Source organism: Tamandua tetradactyla, chromosome 15, assembly GCF_023851605.1.
Source record: "Tamandua tetradactyla isolate mTamTet1 chromosome 15, mTamTet1.pri, whole genome shotgun sequence".
NCBI classification, from domain to species: domain Eukaryota; kingdom Metazoa; phylum Chordata; class Mammalia; order Pilosa; family Myrmecophagidae; genus Tamandua; species Tamandua tetradactyla.
Window position 1 is genome coordinate 27,041,429 of NC_135341.1, and position 20,895 is coordinate 27,062,323.

Consider the following 20,895-nt stretch of genomic DNA (forward strand, 5'->3'; position numbering starts at 1 on the left):
AGCCACCTCACATTCTAACCACTGAAATCTTTGATATGTATGTGAAACTAAATTCAGGATATTACTTTAAAAAGTAAAACACAAATGGACATTGTAAATTCGTACTAATTGCCTTCTTGGCCTTAGAAAGTACTACTTACAGTAAGGCAGTACAGTGTAGCAGTCAGGCATACAGGCTCAGAAATTACAGTGACTGGATCTAAATTCTGGTTCTACTTACCAGCTATATAATTTGGGGCAGGATAAGATAACTAACTACTATAGGTATCATTTCCTCATCCACAAAATGGGGATAATTAGAAAACCATCCCATAGAATTATTGTATTAAAAGCATTAATACAAGTAAAAGCTTAGAACAAACAGTGACTAGGACAGAGTAAGCACTCCATCACTACTATCATTCCCATGAGAATAGAGCCACTAAGGAAGCCAGGGTCCCAATCTTACAATGCCCTTAAAGATGCAATGTGTTTTAGGGATTCGGAGAGGGGGCACAGAGGAAGGCTGCCACCCAAGTCCCCAACTAGTTGCTAATCACTCTGCATCCTAGAAGCCACTCTGTTGATAGCCAACCTAAAGGGTGACCAGGTGAATTCCCAAATTCACAGTTAATCATGTAAGCAACTGAGAGACTGATCTGATATGACTTAAAAATGAAGAATAATTTTGATCCTACACTAACAACTGCAAGTACCCTAAGAAATATTCCAATTTAATTAGTCACAGATGCACTGAGATGCTGAATAAAATGGAGTAAGGAGAACTAGCACCAACTCTCTCCTGAACACCCATGATATTCTGTATCACTGAGCCCATATAACACTTTAATGTACACCTTTGATTACATCTCTGTGTTTACTTCCTAACCAAGTGAGACACAAGGCCAGGAACTATGACAGTTCACTTCCCATCCTCAGAGCCTATACAAGGCCCTAACAAAGTGGTGCCTTATGTAGGTTAAAAAAAATTGTGTAGTATTAGTCTTTCTTCTCTTTTCCATAAAAATAAAATAGACATTTTAAACTAACAGTTTATTTGCCCCTGACTATACAGCAAACAGTTATTATGGAAAATATGTGAAGTAAAGTATGGAGAAATAAATAAAAATTATCCAATGCCAGTACCCAGTGAAAACCATTTTGATTATATATCCTCGTCTTCATATATACATACATATAAGAAAATGAACTTAAGAAGTACGAATAGAAGCAAACGGTATTAGCAAGTATTTTTTAAATTCTATTTTTCTTAGTGATCCAAGTACAAAAACTCTCAATCTCATGAAAATCTGGTTAGCAAACAGAAGGCTACAAATCCAGCAAATCATTCTGTAAATGAAATATATTTTTATTTTACAAAAACTATCTTGATACAGGTATTTTGTCTGAATTGTATAGAAAAACAGTGCAAGGGAATATAAAAAAAATAAAATGGAAATATTATTTGGTGTTAAGGTGGTAGGATTATAGACAATTTCCTCTCTCATTAGAAAATATAATTTATGTAATATAATAAAGTTTAAGGAAAAGAAGAATTGGCTTTTGATATCCAGGAGTGAAAGCTTTCCTGGCAGCGTGAGAAATGACTCCCAGGAATCAGCCTGGCTCTGGCACCGTGGGATCAACAATGCCATCCTGACCAAAAGGGGGAAAAGAAGTTTAACAAATAAGGTATCAGTGGCTCAGAGAGTTCAAATAGAGTTCAGAAACTACTCTGGAGGTCACTCTAACTTCAGTTAGACATTGCTACCTATCATAACTTGCCAAACCCCACAACCAAAACCATTCCAGCCAATCCTAAACATCTAGAGTGTTATGTAAGATTCTACAAAGGATCCATGCACTAGGGTAACTTTCCAGAAATCTATAATTTCCAGATAGGTCCCTGGACCACATAAGTCCTGAAATGCAGAGAGCCCAGCCTCTCCAGAACTTCAACTAGTTCCATCCCCCTTTCCCATATTATCGACAACCCCTTTCAACATGAAAACTTTAGAATGGGCATAGCCCAAATACCCCTAAAGAGTGGGAGAAAGATCAAAGATGATGGTGGAGTTATTCAAAGAAGGTAGGGTTTAACAAATGATTGCTGAATCATTATATCAAAATCTCATTTAGTCTCCAGTATCTCAGAGCAGTTAGAAGTAAAATCTAAAAATTGTGGAATTGTAACCCATACCAAACTCTGAAATCTGTTCTACAACTAATTTGTTGCAATGTGGTTTGAAATTTATTGCCTTTTTTGTTACTTGTTTTCACAAAAAGGGAAAAAAGTCATTTATGATGATAAAATATATATATATTCCTTCTAGCCTCCAGTGTTCTAAAGTAGCTAGAAGGAAAAATCTGAGATGATGGGATGGTAGCCCATGACAAACTCTGGTATCTGTTCTGTAACTATTGTTGAAGTGTGCTTTGAAAATTATTGCTTTTTCTTTCTTTGCTTTGTATATATGTTATATTATACAAAAAGTTTTAAAAAATACAGAGGATTAAAAAAAGTATTGGCTTTCGAGAACTGCCTACTGAAGACCTTAAAAGCATTAAACGCTATATACATAATGAACCTTAAACTCTAGGCATTCTGGCATACTCAAAAGTAACTTAATTACTAAAAAGAGATCACAATAACATAAACAGCTAATGTTCATTAAGTGGATATTATATCCCAGGCACCAAGCTAAACTCTCTTATGTGCATGTCGTTTAATTCCTGCTCAGTAGGTACTATTTATTAACAATATTTTTCAAATGAAAAAAGTGAGGCCTGATCAAGTCACAGAACAGATGGAATTAGGCTTTGACTCAGACTGTCCCTAAAGATTAGGCTGATCTTCTTCCAGCTATAGAGAATTGCCTGTTCAAAATTCATCTTCTCCAGAAAGTCAATCAGATTACGTACAATGAAACTATACACACTGCATTTTAAACAACAGTAAAATTTGACCACTTGAGAAAAAACAAATAACAAGAAAACAGGGGCAAAGATTAAAGGCATCTGAGAAACAAGAAGGATATAGACACATCACACTGGAACACTTTGAAAAAATTCAAAAGCCATGCTAGCTGGTGCCTGAATACACAAATGACCCATATGTAACTGCTGAAAGCTTTTGACTCCATAAAAAAAAAAGTCTCATCATCAAATACAAACATCAAGGTATTTTAAGAAGTCACGTATCATTAATTGATTAAAAGTAACTTTGATTTCTAAAATCTTAACTCTTGATTGTAAAAGCTGAGTCACATTAATGTTTCTAAAGTATACCATAAATTTTACAACTAAACTGTAATTTAAAACAGGAAACAGATTATTTTAAATTTAAAATGCTTTAAAATTTCTGCTTTTCTTGACAAATTCTTAACACTAAATACATATATAGTAGCTTTTTGTCAAAGCATAAATTATATTTTTATAATGATTCTAATGAAAGTACAATTACAGTAATGGAAGGGCCTCTCTCTGCCTTTTCTTGCTTTCTTTTTAATTTTTTTTACATGGGCAGGCACCGGGAATTGAACCCGGGTCCTCTGGCATGGCAGGCAAGCATTCTTGCCTGCTGAGCCACTGAGGCCGGCCCATCTTTTTTTTTTAATATTTTTATTGCAAACCTTAACAAACATACAAACTTTTTTTTTTTATGCAAAGCTTTTTTTTTTTTTGTGCATCAGTGTGCTGATGCAGTCTTTATGGCCCGCCCATCTTGCTCTTTCTAATTCACTACTCTCCTTTGTCTTCAGTTTATTGCTTCTCTCAATATCCTATGTTCATATTATTGTCTCTGCTTTTGAATAACAGAAAATATTGTGTTGAATATAGAAACAAGCTAGTAGTATATCCATTCCAAATTAAAATTTCTGAAATTTAAAACTACTTAGCTCCCCCAATACCTTCTACTGATAATTTGTAAAAAGCACATGTACTTATATTTTTATTTTTTTATTAGAGAAGTTGTAGATTTACTGAAAAATCATGCATAAAATGACACGTTCCCATATACTACCCTATTTTTAATACCTTGCATGAGAGTGGTAATTTGCTGTCATACTTAGATTTTAACATTTACATTTTTATGAGTAATTTTTCTCTTTCAAGTTCTGTTCTCTCTAAGTGACATTTCTGTTGCTTCATACAAAATACACACAATATTGGGCGGAAAAAACCTCTAAAAACTCCCACTGAAATATGTTACTAACTATACCAAACATTCTCAAGGTCATGTACAATTGTGGCACTGGCATTAATTTCCGAGGCAAGTATCCTCTAGGAAGGCCTATATTAAATGTAGATCAAAAGGAATAAAGGAATAGAGTAAATTATCACTCATCAATAACATACATAACCCAAACATTTTGAATAACTGATTATCCATCAAAATATAAATTATAAAGTCAAACTTGAAAACAAAATAAACTTTGTCTTCTTATACACTATTTACTAAAACTGCAACTAAAATAAAAAGCAACTTAATTGTATTATATTCCAAAGAGTATTACACCAATTTTTCAACTTCATTAAAAGGATCCTGAAGTATTAGCATTAAACCATCATCTAGAATATTATTAACCCAGGTAATTAATCTAAAACTCATAGCACTAAATTATACTCACTCTGAGCGGAGCCGGGCTTCCATACCATCTGGTAGAAAAAGTTTAATTGTTGAAACAATACACCCATGGGTAACTGGTTAAAACAAACAAACAAGATGGATAAAATAATTGTTTTAAAAATATAAAGCTTCATACCTTTATATTTAAAGATTGTGTATGCAACATGTCTAAACATATATTTTATTCATAAATGTATTAACTTCTGGAAAAGTAAAATAAATCTGGTGATTTCAGGACAATATTCATTTACCCAGGTGAAAGTTATCCCTGTCCATAATGAATCATAACTGCAAGGTATAATTACAGATAGAAGAGTTTTGAAGTGTCCCAACCTCCAATTCTATAGTGACAGTCAATAAAAGGTCAGTTGTATATACGAAAATACAATTGAAGGGAGAAAACACACTTTCTCCCCCAACTGCCACTGACTCCTCATTTAAAAATATAGCTCTTAATCCTTATTCTCCTGTCTCCAACCCATAGTTCCTACCTACATCTCACAAAATTCTAAAGTTCTGCATAATATGGCTTGGAACACATCATTCAATCCTCCATTTTATGTATGAGAAAACCAAGATCTCAGACAAGTGAAACTACCTCTACAACTCTCCTATTATGTATCACAGGTGTTTGTTAGAATTCAGGTCCAAGACTTTCAGCTCAGTGAAAAAAAATTTTTTTAAATGATTGTTTTTTTCTTCTAACCCCAAATGTCTTTATACAACATCACACCAATCACTTTGTAGACAAATTCTTACCTTTGCTTCTTACTTTCTTCTTTCCCTACTGAATTTTGAGGGACCTAACTTCCAAAGAGCAGAACTTGTACAGAGCTTCTCTTTGTGGGTGGGTTTTACAGAGAAAAACATTTTTCTGGTTTAAAAATAGATGGCTATGTCAAGGTTCAAAGAGTTAATTTATTTAGTTCACTAAACTCTTATTAACACCTAATGTAGGGTGATGGAAATATACTTGATCATGACTGGAGTAGCGGTTATTGACTGTATACATTTATAAACTCACCGAATTGTACACGTAAAATTGTTGGTGCTGTAAGTAAATTATACCTCACTAAAGCTGATTTTTGGAAGTAGAACTAATTCATTTATATGCTGGTACCTTATTTAAATGATCATGCCCATGAATCATCAAAATAATATAAACATGAAGTAACATGATTACTCTATCAGCTGAAAATGCAGCTTGTAACTTAAGGAACTTAGCAGAGTATATTCAATATTAACTTTCATTTAACTAAACGGTTATATAAAAAGTGCTAATACAGTCAAGTAACATTTATTGCACAGTCTAAACCCTGACTGGCACAACAATCACAGTCAGGCACCATTGGGCTCCTTGCTTTCTGACTTCATTCTTTATACCTTCTGTCAGTGGTGTTCTTTATCGCCTTACCTACATGGCTAAGGTTCAGACTTTCTACTTCCTTCACCAAAGTTCAATATGTGACTTAGGTGTCCACAGAGCACCTTATATCTATTTACTTCTTATGTAACCAAGTATACTGCATTATGAATATTTATCATTTTACACAACCTTGTATCACCAATTAGACTCAACTCTTTGAGGGCAGCAAGGATTGCTTTTTCTTTTCTCAATTTTTAAACCCTGGTATTTAGCAGAGGATCTGGTATAAAGCAGGCATCTTTATAAATGCTTACTTAGTAGATCAAAGAACATGCCTGATTAATATTTTATAGCCTCCCTTACTCAGGAGTAGAGATGTCTCCAACGCTGAAGACAATGGAGTTCATCTACATTAGTTAGAACCAGGTAATCCCTGCCTCTCTGGAAGAACAGGGAAGGGACAGATTTATCCCAGTTCTGTGCTTCCACAGAGATTGATTATAAGTAGGCTACAAGTAATACAAGAGCACAATAAAAGAAGATCCGCCAATACCTACACCTTACCAATTTATTTAAAATGGTAATAAAGTTATTTTTAGGTGGAATGAGTTACAGAATAAAATCACAGCACCAGAGCAGCCAACCTGTGTGATATGTTAAATCAGGAATTCTGTTGCTCAAATACACTAAAGCCAAGCAAATGGACTGATGCAGAACTCTGTGAGTAGAGCTGAGTGGTAAATCACACTGGGTGACTAGGGTTGCTGTACCATTGTAGGCAGATAAAGACCACATCTTCCTAAGTGGACAAAGTCCAGACAAACTCTGCCTTTGAAAAGATTCTCATGACAATTAGATACACAGAGGCACAGAAATGTTAATCTTTTTTCCCCTCATCTAAAGAAAATTATTTTTACAGAAGTTGTAGGTTTACAAAAAACCTATATTTGTCACAAATGATGAAAGAATATTAAATATTACTGTTAACTACAGTCCATACTTTACACTAGTTACATTTTCCCCCATATACCATACCTTTAACACCTTGTAATAGTGTAATACATTTGTTATAATTCAGGAAAAGAACATTCTTATATTTGTACTATTAATCTCACTCCAACATCCAAAACAGGGTTGTTTGTGTTATCTGGTCCCATTGCTCATATTTTTTATTACAATAAAGCAACTCTGCACAAAAAGTACAGAGTTCCCCTATAATCTAGCTTTCTCGTAAATGCAATTTTTCCCATTATTAACATTTTCCATTAGTGTGGTAACTTTGTGATAATTAATGAAACAACATTATTACAATTATACTATTAACTTTACTCCATAGTTTATATAAGAGTTCACATCTTTGTGTCATATATTTAAAAATTTTATTTGTATCCTGATAAATTTTATTTGTATCCTGGTAAAATATACATAATCCAAAATGTCCCATTCTAACTACTTTCAGATATTCAATGCAGTGGAGTTAGTTACATTTGCAATGCTGCAGCACCATCACCAATAACCATTACCAAACTTTTTCATCACCACAAACAGACTCTCTGTATCAATTAACCATAAACTCCCCATTTTCCATTCCCACCCCAGTGGAGTGCAGTCCACTTTCTCACTCTATTAACTTACATATTCTAATTATTTCATATCAGTGAGACATATAATATTTATACTTTTATGCCTGACTTATTTCATTCAAAGGGATGTCTTCAAGGTTCATCTACGATGTTACACATATGAGGAATTCATTCCTTTTTACAGGTGAATATTATTCCTTTGTGTACCACATTTTGTACTGAGCATCTTTTCATGTGTTTCTTTGGAGACAGGTCTATTCAAGTCATTTGCCCTTTTTTTTGGTTCTCATTAAACTTTGTTTTAATGGGTTTCAAAATTCTGTGACAGATTTTTGGTCATTGTTTCCATTTAAAAAGTACTGATTTTAAAAACTAATAACTTAAAACTGCCACACGAAAACAAATGGTCCACAAAACATTCCTTTCCTTCTAAAGGTTTTACGATGCATTGGTATCATTAACCAGTCTTTTACTATTAAACTTAAATGGCCATTTGAGACAAAGAGTTCTATGACCGTTCTACCGCTGATTGGCAGCCAACTGGGTTGGCAGGTGTTATGGGTAATATTCATTTAGCTTTCTGAGCTTTCTGGGTAGACTTGGTGACCTTGCCAGTGCCAGCAGTCTTCTTGTCCACTGCCTTGATGACACCCACAGCAACTGTCTGTCTAATATTATGAGCAGCAAAACGACCCAGAGGAGGATAGTCAGAGAAACTCTCAACACACATGGGCTTGCCAGGAACCATATCAATGATGGCAGCATCACCAGACTTCAGGAATCTGGGGCTATCTCCCAACTTCTTGCCAGAATGGTGATCAATCTTCTCCTTCAGCTTGGCAAACTTGCAAGCAATGTGAGCTGTGTGACAATCCAGCACAAATGCATAGCCAGCACTGATTTGACCTGGATGGTTCAGGATAATCATCTGAGCAGTGAAACCAGCTGCTTCCATTGGTGGGTCATTTTTGCTGTCACCAGCCACACTGCCATGACGAACATCTTTTATAGACACATTCTTGACATTGAAGTCCACGTTGCTCCCAGGAAGAGCTTCACTCAAAGCTTCATGGTGCATTTCAACACACTTGACTTCAGTTGTAACGTTTACTGGAGCAAAGGTGACCATCATGCCTGGTTTGAGAACACCAGTTTCCACTTGTCCCATAGGCACAGTACCAATACCACCAATTTTATTGGCATCCTGAAGAGGCAGACGCAAGGGTTGTCAGTTGGATGAGTAGGTGGCAGGATGCAATTCAGAGTTTCGAGCAGCATGGTTCCACTGGCATTGCCATCCTTACAAGTGACTTTCCATCCGTTGAACCAAGGCTTATTAGCACTTGGCTCCAGCATGTTGTCACCATTCCAACCAGAAACTGGCACAAATGCTACTGTGTCAGGGTTGTAGCCAATTTTCTTAAAGTAGGTGCTGACTTCCTTAATGATTTCCTCATATCTCTTCTGACTGTAAGGTGGTTTGGTGGAATCTATTTTGTCAACACCAACTATTAGTTGTTTCATACCCAGTGTGTAAGCCAGAAGGGCATACTCTCGTGTCTGCCCATTAGATATACCAGCTTCAAATTCACCAACACCAGCAGCAACAATCAGGACAGCAAAGTCAGCCTGAGATGTGCCTGTAATCATATTCTTAATAAAGTCTCTGTGTCCTGGGGCATCAATGATGGTCACATAATACTCGCTGGTCTCAAATTTCCACAGGGAGATATCAATGGTGATACCATGCTCACGTTCAGCTTTTAGTTTATCCTAGATCCAGGCATACTTGAAGGACCCCTTTCCCATCTTAGCAGCCTCCTTCTCAAATTTTTCAATGGTTCTTTTGTCGATTCCACCATATTTGTAGATCAGATGGCCAGCTGTGGTGGACTTGCCTGAATCTACATGTCCAATAATGACAATGTTGATATGAGTCTCTTCCTTTCCCATTTTGGCTTAAGATGCAGTGATGGTTTTCACAACACCTGTGTTTTGGTGGCACACCCACTGCGAAAAAGCCTTTTGCCCATTTTTAAATTGAGTTGTTTTTTTCTTGTCGGGTTTTAGGAAATCTTTTATATATCCTGCATACTAAACCTATAGGATTTGTGGATTATAAACATTTTCTCCCACTGTGTAGCCTGATATTTTTGTTCATGATAATGTCCTCTGGTGTGCAATAGTTTTTAATTATGATGAGGTTTCAATTACCCATTTATTCTTTTGTTGTTTGTTGTACCAGTTTGAATCTATTATGTATCCCAGAAAAAAAAGGCATGTTTTAATCCTGATTCAGTACTATAGGGTGGAAATTTTTGATTCCATTATCTCTGCAGAGATGTGGTGCACCCAATTGTGGGTGTGGCCTTTTGATTAGATAGAAATGTGACACCACCCATTAATGCTGTGTCTTGATTCATTTACTGGAGTCCTTTAAAAAAGGAAATGTTTTGGAGAGAGCAAATGCAAACACTTGAACAACTAGTAGCGTCAGAGCCAACACAAGACCAAGGGCTGAGCAGAGGTCATCATGCACCTTCCCATGAGATACTAGGCAGGTCAGAACCCAGAGCTGTGCCCCAGAGGAGGTAAGTAAAGGCCCACAGATGCCAAGTGAGGAAACCCCACAGGAAACAGAGGCTGAAAACAATGGAGCCCAGGAGCAAGAAACAAGATGCCAGTCACATGCCTTCCCAGCTGACAGAGGTGTTCCAGATGGCATCACTTTTCTTGAGTTAAGGTATCTTTCTCTGGATGCCTTAGTTTGGACAATTTTTATAGCCTTAGAACTGTAACCTTTAAATTCCTTTTTAAACCATAATTCCTTTTAAAAAGCCATTCTATTTCTGGCATATTGCATTCCAGCAGCTTAACAAATGAATACACTTGTGCTTTGGATATAAAGTCTAAGAAAATATTGCCTAATACAGGTTACTGAAGATGCTTTCCTATATTTCTTTTACGAGTTTTGTAATTCTGGCTCTTATGTTTAGGTTTTGATCCATTTTTAATTGATTTTTCTAAAATAGTATGAGGTAAGGATCCACTTCATGATTTTGCATATGGACATACAGTTTTCATAGCACCATTTATAGAAGAAACTATTTTTTCCAATTGAGTGGACTTGGCACCCTTGTAAAAGCTCATTTGGCCATAAATGTGGTGGTTGATTGCTGAACTATCATTTCAATGTCAGTGATCTATATGACTATCCTTGGCCAATACCATGTTGTTTTGATTACTGTTGCTTTATAATAATTTTTAAGATTGCAAAGTATGAGTTCTCCAACTTAGTTCTACCTCATCAAGATGGCTTAGGCTATTCAGGGCCCCTTACATTTTCACATAAATTCATGGACTAACTTTCCCATTTCTGCAAACACTCTTGGAATTTTGACTGGTATTGTGTTGAATCTCTAAATCACTTACAGTAGAAATGACATCTTTACAATATTTATACAGAATGTCCTTCCATTTATTTAGTTGTTCTTCAATTTATTTTAGAAACGTTCTGTAGTTTTCTGTGTAAGTCCTTTACATTCTGGGTTAGATTTATTCCCAGATATTTAATTCTTTTAGCTGCTATTGCAAATAGAAATTTTGCTTCTTTATTTCTTCAACAGACCATTCATTATTAGTATATATATACACACACAGACACACACACACACACACACACTACTGTTTTTTGTTTGATCTTGTACCCTGCCATCTTGCTGAAATTATTTCTAAGCTCTAGTAGCTTTGCTATGAATTTTCAAATTTTCTGTAAATAGTATTATATCAATCTGCAAATAGGCAAAGTTTTATTTCTTCCATTCCAATTCGACTGCCTTTTATATTTTTTCTTCCTAATTGCTCTGCCCAGAAGTTCCAGTGCAAAGTTGAACAATAGTAGTGACAGTAGGCATCCTTGTCTTACTCCTGATTTTAGAAGGAAAGCTTTCAGGGAGTAGGATATGTCGAGTTCACCCCGGCTCCAAGGAACAGCTAGAGAAGGGATGGGAAGGTGACTGCGATGGCATTTCCAGGGTGCAAGTGACCAGGGAGAGTCTTCTACACCACATACGGAGGCCCTGGTTGCAAAAGCTGAAGAACTGAGACACAGAGAACTGGAGACCGTTGGGCTGGTGCAAACAGCCTAAAGCATACTTTCCAAGTGGAAATCATGAGCCCTCAGGAGTGCACAGACCAGAAGACAGGGACTAAGAAGTAAGCCAAGTCGCGTACCTTGAACAGGCTACCCTCACCAGTGCAGCCCTGCAACTCAGGCCACAGCCCACACACCTGAACCCTGTCACCCCCTTCCCGTGCTTCAAGCGCCCCCACCCCTCCACCACCACACCCTGCGCACACCATGACATGCACCCCCCCCAAGTGGGTGCATGCATGCCTGCCTCAGCACAACTCACCTCTCCTGCACAAGCGGAGTCTCGCCCTGCCCCTCCCCAGACCCACCTCCCCTCCCTGCCCCAGTGGGTGGTCACCAGAGCATAAAGGCTACAGGCACTTACCTTCATACCCAGGTTACACTCACACATAGCCCACGCAGTTGTACAATCCCACCCCGCCACCCCTGAGCTCTGCACAGGTGTATCAATATATACCCCTCCCATATCCACGCATACACAGGGCCCCCAATCACACCCCCCAGCTTTGGGCAAGTGCTGACCTGTGTATCTGGGTCACACCCTCTGAGTTTTGTGCATCTGTATACAAACGCCCTGCACTCTAGACCAGCGTATACCAGGGCCCCACCCCTGCAGACCCATACACCCACATATCCACAACCTCCCCATCACTGAGCACTCCTGCATTCAGGCAATGATTTCTTTATGCCCGCACCCCAACCCCCTGCCCGCAAACGTACACACTTGGCCATTCCCCAAGCATCCTGCTCCTACATCTGGTAATGCCCACATGTACATCTGTACTACATAGTGCCCACCCTGCACACATGTGCACACCTGCTCCAATTCCCTCCAAACCTGCTGCATCCATGTCAGGTTACCATCCACTGATGCCACTCCCACTCCCAACCCAGATCCCAAAACCCCTGTGACCTGTGCTCACCCCTACCACCCCCACATCTGAATCCAGGGCCCTCTAAACCCCTCCTCCTGTGCAAGGACACAACTGACCCCTGCCCCCCATGCTCTGAACTCTTAGCCACTTACCCTACACTCTGATATCCATAACACTGAAGCTCCATACACACACCCACATCCCACCTGCACACACCAGCACCAGCGCATCCACACAACCATGCCATCCACCTCCCACAGCACTCTACCTCGGTGTCCCCAACACCACACCCTGCTTCTGTGCTCCAAGGTCTGCCTGAGCTGCACCCCATGATCACAGGGACCAGCATAGCATCGCCAACCTGTGCCTACACCTGTATTAGAATGCATCACTGTACTATGCTTGAGCCCACGCCCTGCATCCTGCTTCACATTTATCCTGCAAATACAAAACTTTAGACTATTGAAAGAAATCAACTACCAAAGCCAACCTATCAAGATATTTACATGCCTCAATGACAACAAAACATCATTAAACATATCAAGATGCAGATAGACATAGCCCAGCCTAATGACCAAATTAAAACACTGAAGAAGACACAGACTTTGGAACAACTAATCAAAGATGTTCATATAACTCTACTAAATGAAATAGATGAGATGGCTAATGACATAAAGGAGATCAAGAAGACATTAGAAGAGCATAAAGAGGAATTTGAAAGAATAAAGAGAAAAACAGCAGAAATCACAGAGATTAAAGATGCTGTAGACCAAATAAAAAATATACCAGAGACACACACAGCAGATTTGAAGAGGCAGAAGAAAGAAATGAACTAGAGGACAGGACACTCAAAACAGCAAATGGCAAAAAAGATGGAAAAATTTGAATTGGATCTCAGGGAAATCATGGACAAAACAAAGTGCATGGGTGGACCATGGTGGCTCAGCAGGCAGCATTCTCACCTGCCATGCCAGAGACCTAGGTTTGATTCCTGGTACCTGCTTATGTGGAAAAAAAAAAAAAAGGAAAGAAAACAAAGCACACAAATATAAGAATCACTGGTGTCCAAGAAGGAGAAGAGGTGAGTAAAGGGCCAGGGAGATTAGTTGGGGGAAAACATCCCAACCCTTATAAAGGACATACATATTGAAATCAAAGAAGCCCAATGAACTCCAAATAGAATAAATCCAAATAGGCCATACCCAAGACACATACTAATCAGCCTGTCAAATGTTGAAGAGAAGCAGAAAATCCTGAAAGTGGCAAGAGAAAAACAGTTTAATAAATACAAGGGAAACCATATAAGATTGAGTTCAGACTATTCGACGGGTACTATGGAGGCGAGAAGGCAGTGGTATGACATATTTAAGATCCTGAAAAAGGAAAGACTTCCAGCCAAGAATTCTGTACCCAGCCAAATTGTTCTTCAAAACTGAGAAAGAGATTAAAATTTTCACAGGCAAACAAATCCTGAAAGAAGGGAGTACGGCCAGTTGGACAAAGAAAAGACAGGAGAGGGAAGTCTGGAGGAGGGCACAGAATTGAAGAGTATCAGTAAAGGTAACTGAAAGGATAAAAAGAGAGAGGGGGGCAGTACAACAGTGGCTCAGCAGGCAGAATTCTCGCTGTCTATGCCAAAGACCTGGTTTCGACCCCCCCCCCGAGCCTGCCCGTGACTAAAAAAAAAAGAGAGAGAGAGAGAGAGAGAGTGAATGAGAGAGAGGGAGAAGAATATATAGATTTGGCCAACAAAATCCAAAGGATAACATGGTAGATTCAAGAAATGCCTTTTCAGCAATAATTTTGAATGTTAACGGACTAACTTACCAATTAAAAGATACAGATTGGAGGATGATTTAAGAACTATAATCCAGTTATATGCTTCTTACAAGAGACTCATCTTAGACACAAGGACAGAAATGGATTGAAAGTAAAAGTGAAACACCAGGATTTATATTCTTCTCTTGTGCTCAAAGAACATTCTCCAGGATAGATCATATGCTGCAGCACAAAACAGGTCTTTATAAATTTAAAAACACTGAAATTATTCAAAGCACTTTCTCTGATCACAATGAATGATGCTGGAAATCAATAACCACCAAAGAACAAGAACTTTCATAAATATATGGAGATTTAATAACACCCTCTTAATCAGTGGGTCAAAGAAGAAATTGATAGAGAAATCAGTAGCTATGTGGAGACGAATGAAAACGAGAATACAACATATCAGAAATTACGGGATGCAGCAAAGACTGTGCTGAGAGGGAAATTTATTGTTCTAAATGTCTATATTAAAAAATAAGAAAAAACAAAAAATCAAGGACTTAACTGCTCACATGAAGGAACTTGAGAAAGAACAATAAACTAACCCCAAAGCAAACAGAAGAAGAGAAATAACAAAGATTAAAGCAGAGTTAAATGAATGGGGGAACAAAAGAATAGTAGAAAGAATCAATAAAACCAAAAGTTGGTTCTTTGAGAAAACCAATAAAATCAATGGGCCACTAGCAAGGCTAATGAAGAAAAAAAGAGAGGCTTTGTTTATTTCTGACAAATAAACAAAGTCAGAAATGAGAGAGGGGTCGTTACCACAGACCCTTAAGAAATAAAAGAAATCATAAGATGATACAATGAACAACTGTTTTCCAACAAACCAGACAACTTAAATGAAATAGACAAATTCCTGGAAACACATGAAAAAGCTACACTGGGGCGGGCCGCGGTGGCTCAGCGGGCAAAGTGCTTGCCTGCTATGCCGGAGGACCTCGGTTCGATTCCCGGCCCCAGCCCATGTAACAAAAACAAAAAGAAACAAAATACAATAAAACAAGAAAATGTTTAAAAATGTTTCCCTTTCTTCCTTCCTTCCTTCCTTCTATCCTTCCTTCCTTCTCTCTGTCTTTCCTTTAAAAAAAAAAAAAAAAAAAAAAAAGCTACACTGGCTCAGGATGAAAGAGAAGATCTCATAAATCCCCTGATGCTTTACCAAACACTAGGGACACCCAAATCAATAGGCCAAGCCCTTGATCTTGAGGTTTGCTCTTGTGAAGCTCATGTATGTAGCACAGAAGCTTAGCTTACCTATAGGAATGCCTGAGTCACCTCTGGAGGACCTCTTTTGTTGCTCAGTTGTGGCTTCACTCTCTCTAAGCCCAACTCTATAAGTAAAATCATTGCCCTCCCTGCTAGGTGGGACATGACGTCCAGGGATGAAAGTCTTCCTGGCAATGTGGGAGATGACTCCCAGGGATGAGTCTGGTCCTGGCACTGTGGGATCAAAAATGCCATTCTGACCAAAAGGGGAAAAAGAAGTATAATGAATAAGTTATCTCTGGCTCAGAAAGTTCAAGTAGAATCGAGAGGTTACTCTGGAGGTTGCTCTTATGTAAACTTCAGTTAGACATTGCTACCTTAACTTGCCAGACCCCAACCAAAATCATTCAGGCCAATCCTAAAGAACACCTAGGGCAATATATAAGATTCTACAAAGGTTCCATGCACTAGGGTAATTTTCCAGAAACCTACAACCACATAAGTCCTGAAACCTTGAGGGCCCAGCCTCTCCAGAACATCAGCTAATTCCATCTTCCAACCCCATATTACTGACAGCCCTTCCAATGCGAAAAAGGTAAAATAGGTATAGTCCAAATATCTCTAAAGAATGGGAGAAAGATCAAAAGTGATGGTGTAGTTATATAGAGAAAGAAGGGTTTAACAAACGAGTATGATTGCTGAATCATTATATTGATATTTCTTTTAGTCTCTCGTATATTAGAGCAGCTAGAAGTAAAACCTTAAAATTGTGGAATTGCAACCCATACCAAACTCTGAAATCTGTTCTACAACTAATTGATGTAATATACTTTGAAATTTATTGCTTATTTGTATATATGTTATTTTTCACAAAAAAAGTGATGATTAAAAAAATATGTATTCCTTCTAGCATCCAATGCTCTGGAGCACCTAGAACGAAAAATCTGAGATGATGGTATGATAGCCCATGACAAACTCTGGGATTTGTCCTACAACTACTTGTTGAAGAGTGCTTTGAAAACTATTGCTTTTTCTTTGCTTTGTATATATGTTATACTATACAATAAAAAAAAAATTTAAAAAAAAGAAGAAAAGCTTTCTTTTACCAAAAATAGCTGTGCATTTTTCTTAAATGCCTTTTATTATGTTGAGGAAGTTTCCTTCTATACCTAGCTTCCAAAGTGTTCTTAGCAAGAATGGGTGCTGAATTTTGTTAATTGTCTTTTTTGTAAAATGCATCAATTGAGATGATCATGTGTTTTTTTTATTTCTTTATTCTGTTAAAATGGTATTCTATAATAACTGATTTTCTAATGTTGAACCATTCCGCATCTGTGGCATAAAACCCACTTGACAATGGTGTATAATTCTTTTAATGTGTTTGAGGATTCGATATGCTGGTATTTTGTTGAGGATTTCTGCATCTATCATAAGGGATACTAGCCATAATTTTCTTTTCTTGTGTTGTCTTTTTCAGGTTTTGGTATAAGAATGATGTTGGCTTCATAGAATTAGTTATGGTATGTTCCTTTCTTTTCAATTTTTTGGGAAGTGTTTGAGCAGGATTGGTGTTAATTCCTCTTGGAATTTTCGATAAAATTCTGATATGAAGCTATCTGGTTCTGGACTTTCTTTGTTGGGGGCTGTGTGATTAAAGACTTGAGGACAGGAGAAAACATAAACAGTTGCTATTAGGAACTTAACTGAACAGAGTTCTTAAACCCAGTTATAGAATAGAATCATCTGAGGCTTTTTAAAAATAGATATGCCTAGGCCCCATACCTAGCAATTCTCCTTCTTATGTCTGAAGGGTGAGGTCTAGCATCTATAGTTTTATAAAGCTCTGCAAGTACTTCTGTTGCATTGTCTGGGTTGAGAATCCATTTTCTAAATGAACAAAAGAAACCTACCATCTAACCAGGAAGCTTCCCTCAGTCAACCTGGTGAATTTGGCACAGTCTGTACTGAATGAGATGTGTGATTTCTCCTAGCAGCTGTAAAGTGGAAGCAAAGCTTATGTATGTAAGTTACCAAGAACTAGGAATGAGCAAGGAGAACATAGCTAAACCTCAAGAAGTAGTCTAGAAGCTGGTGACAGTACCTTTGAAATGGCTACTGATGAATTTCAAAGCACAGACAAAGGTACATGGGGCTAAAATTACTGAGAAAGAATGGGCAAACTCAATGGCAAACAAAGATGGTACAAATGATTGGCAAGGGGATTGGTAATAACAACAGTATGTGGCACTGAGCTAAATCCTTCATATACATTCTTTCAATGCTCCCATAATCCTCTGAGATAGTTAGTAGTACCATGATTCCCATTTTATAAGAAGAAGAAACTGAAGATTAAGGGAAGCAGCAGAATAAAAAGGACAGACTGACAACTTCCAATCCTCACATTAAGCCTCTAGGGATTAGGAGAAAGGTCATTAAAATATTGATTGAGCTAAAGTGACAGAAGGAACTTTTGTAAAATGATGAATGAACATAGGACATTTAAAAATTTATTCAACCAATATATGTCTGGTCTCATTTAGAAAATTCTAAGCTGAATAAGAGAGCCCAAACTTCTATTTTTGCACCATTTATAGCTCAGTGAGGGGGCAAATATATAAAAGAGTTGAGCACATCAGGGACATGAAGAGAGCATCTAGTCCAGCCTTGCAAGTGCAAGAAAGGTTTACCTAGGCTTAGAAAATAGCATGTGTAAGCGCTTGGAGGCCGGAAAAGGAAAGGTCTATTATGGGGAGTAAAAGTAATACAGCGTAATTGGGGCATGAAACAGAAGAAAGACACCACTGATCTTGCTCATAATACGTCCTGTGCTCATAGGGCCGTATTATTTAACCAAGGAGCAAAGATTAGTGAATGGACCTGGGCTGATGAATCACTGATTGGAGTTATGGGTGAAGTTTACAGAACTGGCCCCAACTTTGTAACAGTTACTGTGATGCTCTGTCACACAGAAAACTCAAGTTCTGGCTGAGCTGTGTGTGCTTGGAAAGAGAGGAGTGGCCAAGTAGTTGGGTTGCTAAGGTCCTCATCCTGGAAGAACCTGAAAGATTGACTTCCACCCTTCCTCATTGTCTTTCTTTTGAAAAATCTATTAGAATGCTGCTCATTTGTTTACAATGATATATTAAAAGGCAGATTATTTGTACAGGTTTGACCAATGAATTTTCTCCCTGTAGTGAAGCTACATGGAAAGCCAAAAGTGAAAATCAGCTTGTTTTAGAGAGCTCAGAATAGGAGAGACACTGACATGAACTAATTCAGATCACCTTTCAAAAAAATCCAGATTTAATTTATATACATATTCCTTTTAAAAAATTTATACACACACACATTATTTTACATTAATACATAAATGTCATACATTTTACTGCAGTTTAACTAGGGTCCTTCCTTTTAACTTGGCTCCCCTTCTCCTTTACTCTTCTCCTCCACCCACACTCCTAGGTGACTCACATTAATGGCTTAGTATGCATTCTTCCTCATGTTCATATAATCGTATGCAAATTTATATACATATGTACATTAATAGAGATGGGTGAGACTTTTTAATAATGAAATTATGGTATACACAACTGACTCTTTCCTTGCCCAATAATATCTTGTAGAAATCCCTGCAATTCATATAATCCTAATCTAAAATAGCTGAATAATGGATAGTTTTAAAATTTTCCTTCCATTGTGTTTAGTATAATGCATGCCAGTACCAAACCATCTTTCATAAATCCTCAAAAATTACTACTGTTTATCATCCCTCTGCAATTTGTTTGAGATCATTTTTGAGTTTTAATCTTATTGATACATGCAAATTTAGTTTAATTCTTTTCACATTTTCTTCATGTATTATGTATTGTAGTAGTTTCACTATTTTTATCCTATTTTACTTAGAATTTTTATTTTAACTTAATTTTACTAGTTACCATGTTACTTAGCAGTTTTATTAGAGGAAACTCCTGATTTTGATCAAATAACTTTTCAATGTCTATTAGTTATATAGTTACCTGGTTTTTCAGCTATAATTTGTGGATTATGTTGATAGATTTCTTGATAATGAATCACCTTTGCATTCCCATCCTACTTTACTGTTTATTCTGTCTTCATTTTTGGATTCAGTTTGCTAGTATCTTCATTAACGTTTTTCATTTACTGTCACAAGTGAATTTCATCTATAGTTTTTTTTTTCATACTATATTTTTATCAGATTTTGGTCTTAATGAGATATTATCTTCTTTAAAGGATGAGAGCATTCCACCTTTATCTATGTTTAGAAATTTTCAAATAACATTGGATTTATCTGTTTTTTTTTTTTAAGTTAAGATCAAATTCAGCTACAAATCACTCTGCTCCTGGTGTCTTTATCAATGGCAGATCTTTAAAACTTTATAGTTTCTTTTAAGGAAATTGATTTATTCAAGTCTTCTATTTCTTCTTGAGATAATTTTGCTGGAAAAATACTTGCTTACTCTAGGGTTTTAATTTATTTTTTGTGTAGGGTGCCATGTAATATTCTCCTAAAATCATATAAATATATTCTGTATCTGTATTTATGTCTCCTTAGTCACTCCTCCTCTTGTATATATTTTTCATTCCTTTTTTTCTTGTATATTTTTGCTAATTTTTGATTGCTGTTTGTCAGGACCCAGGGTCTGGGCCCTGTCCCTTCGTCCATTTTGAGAGCAAGTCACATTACCATCTATAGGACACAGACAGATGTTTAAGGTCAAAAAATGCAACAACAACACCCCCTCCCACAATAACCAAATCTCAGGAGAGTGTGCTGAAACTCCATTGTAACCAAATCTCACCAGACTGTTAAACTTTATAAACCTTTTCCTGGGCACTCTGTCTCTCTCTCTTTTCACATCTCTTGGATTTGGACAGAGTGTAGACTTTCATCTCTCAGCAGGCCACCATTGGGGAAGATCTTCCTCTTGTCTGTAACACCCTAATTAAACTCACGGGTAATCTTCTATCTAGTACTTTGGTCCAAGGGTTGTGTTGGGTTGGAACATTGCTGTTTTGTTTTTTTGGACTAGTCAAGTTCATGAATTATTTATTATTTTATGTTTTCTTTTTTAAAAAACACAACATTTGGGGGGGTGCAACGCTACTTCAGTGGTAGAATTCTTGCCAGCCATGTGGAAGACTTGGGTTCAATTTCCAGTCCATGCACTTTCCAAAAAACAAACAAACAAGAAAACAAACCAACAAAAATTCAACAAATGGTGCTGCAATAACAGGATACTTACATGGGAAAATAA

At 37.3% G+C, this 20,895-nt stretch overlaps 1 protein-coding gene and 1 pseudogene across 23 annotated transcripts in view; both read right to left on the bottom strand.

Annotated features, from left to right (window-relative positions):
• SLMAP (sarcolemma associated protein) overlaps positions 1 to 20,895 on the bottom strand; it is a 256,378-nt gene that overhangs the window by 106,056 nt on the left and 129,427 nt on the right. For all 23 annotated transcript variants that reach the window (XM_077128903.1, XM_077128904.1, XM_077128898.1 and 20 more), the window contains exon 3: positions 4,611 to 4,683. In XM_077128903.1, the coding sequence (XP_076985018.1) occupies positions 4,611 to 4,683 (73 nt within the window). The remainder of the gene's footprint in view (positions 1 to 4,610; positions 4,684 to 20,895) is intronic.
• Positions 4,692 to 12,041, bottom strand: LOC143657014 (elongation factor 1-alpha 1 pseudogene; annotated as a pseudogene).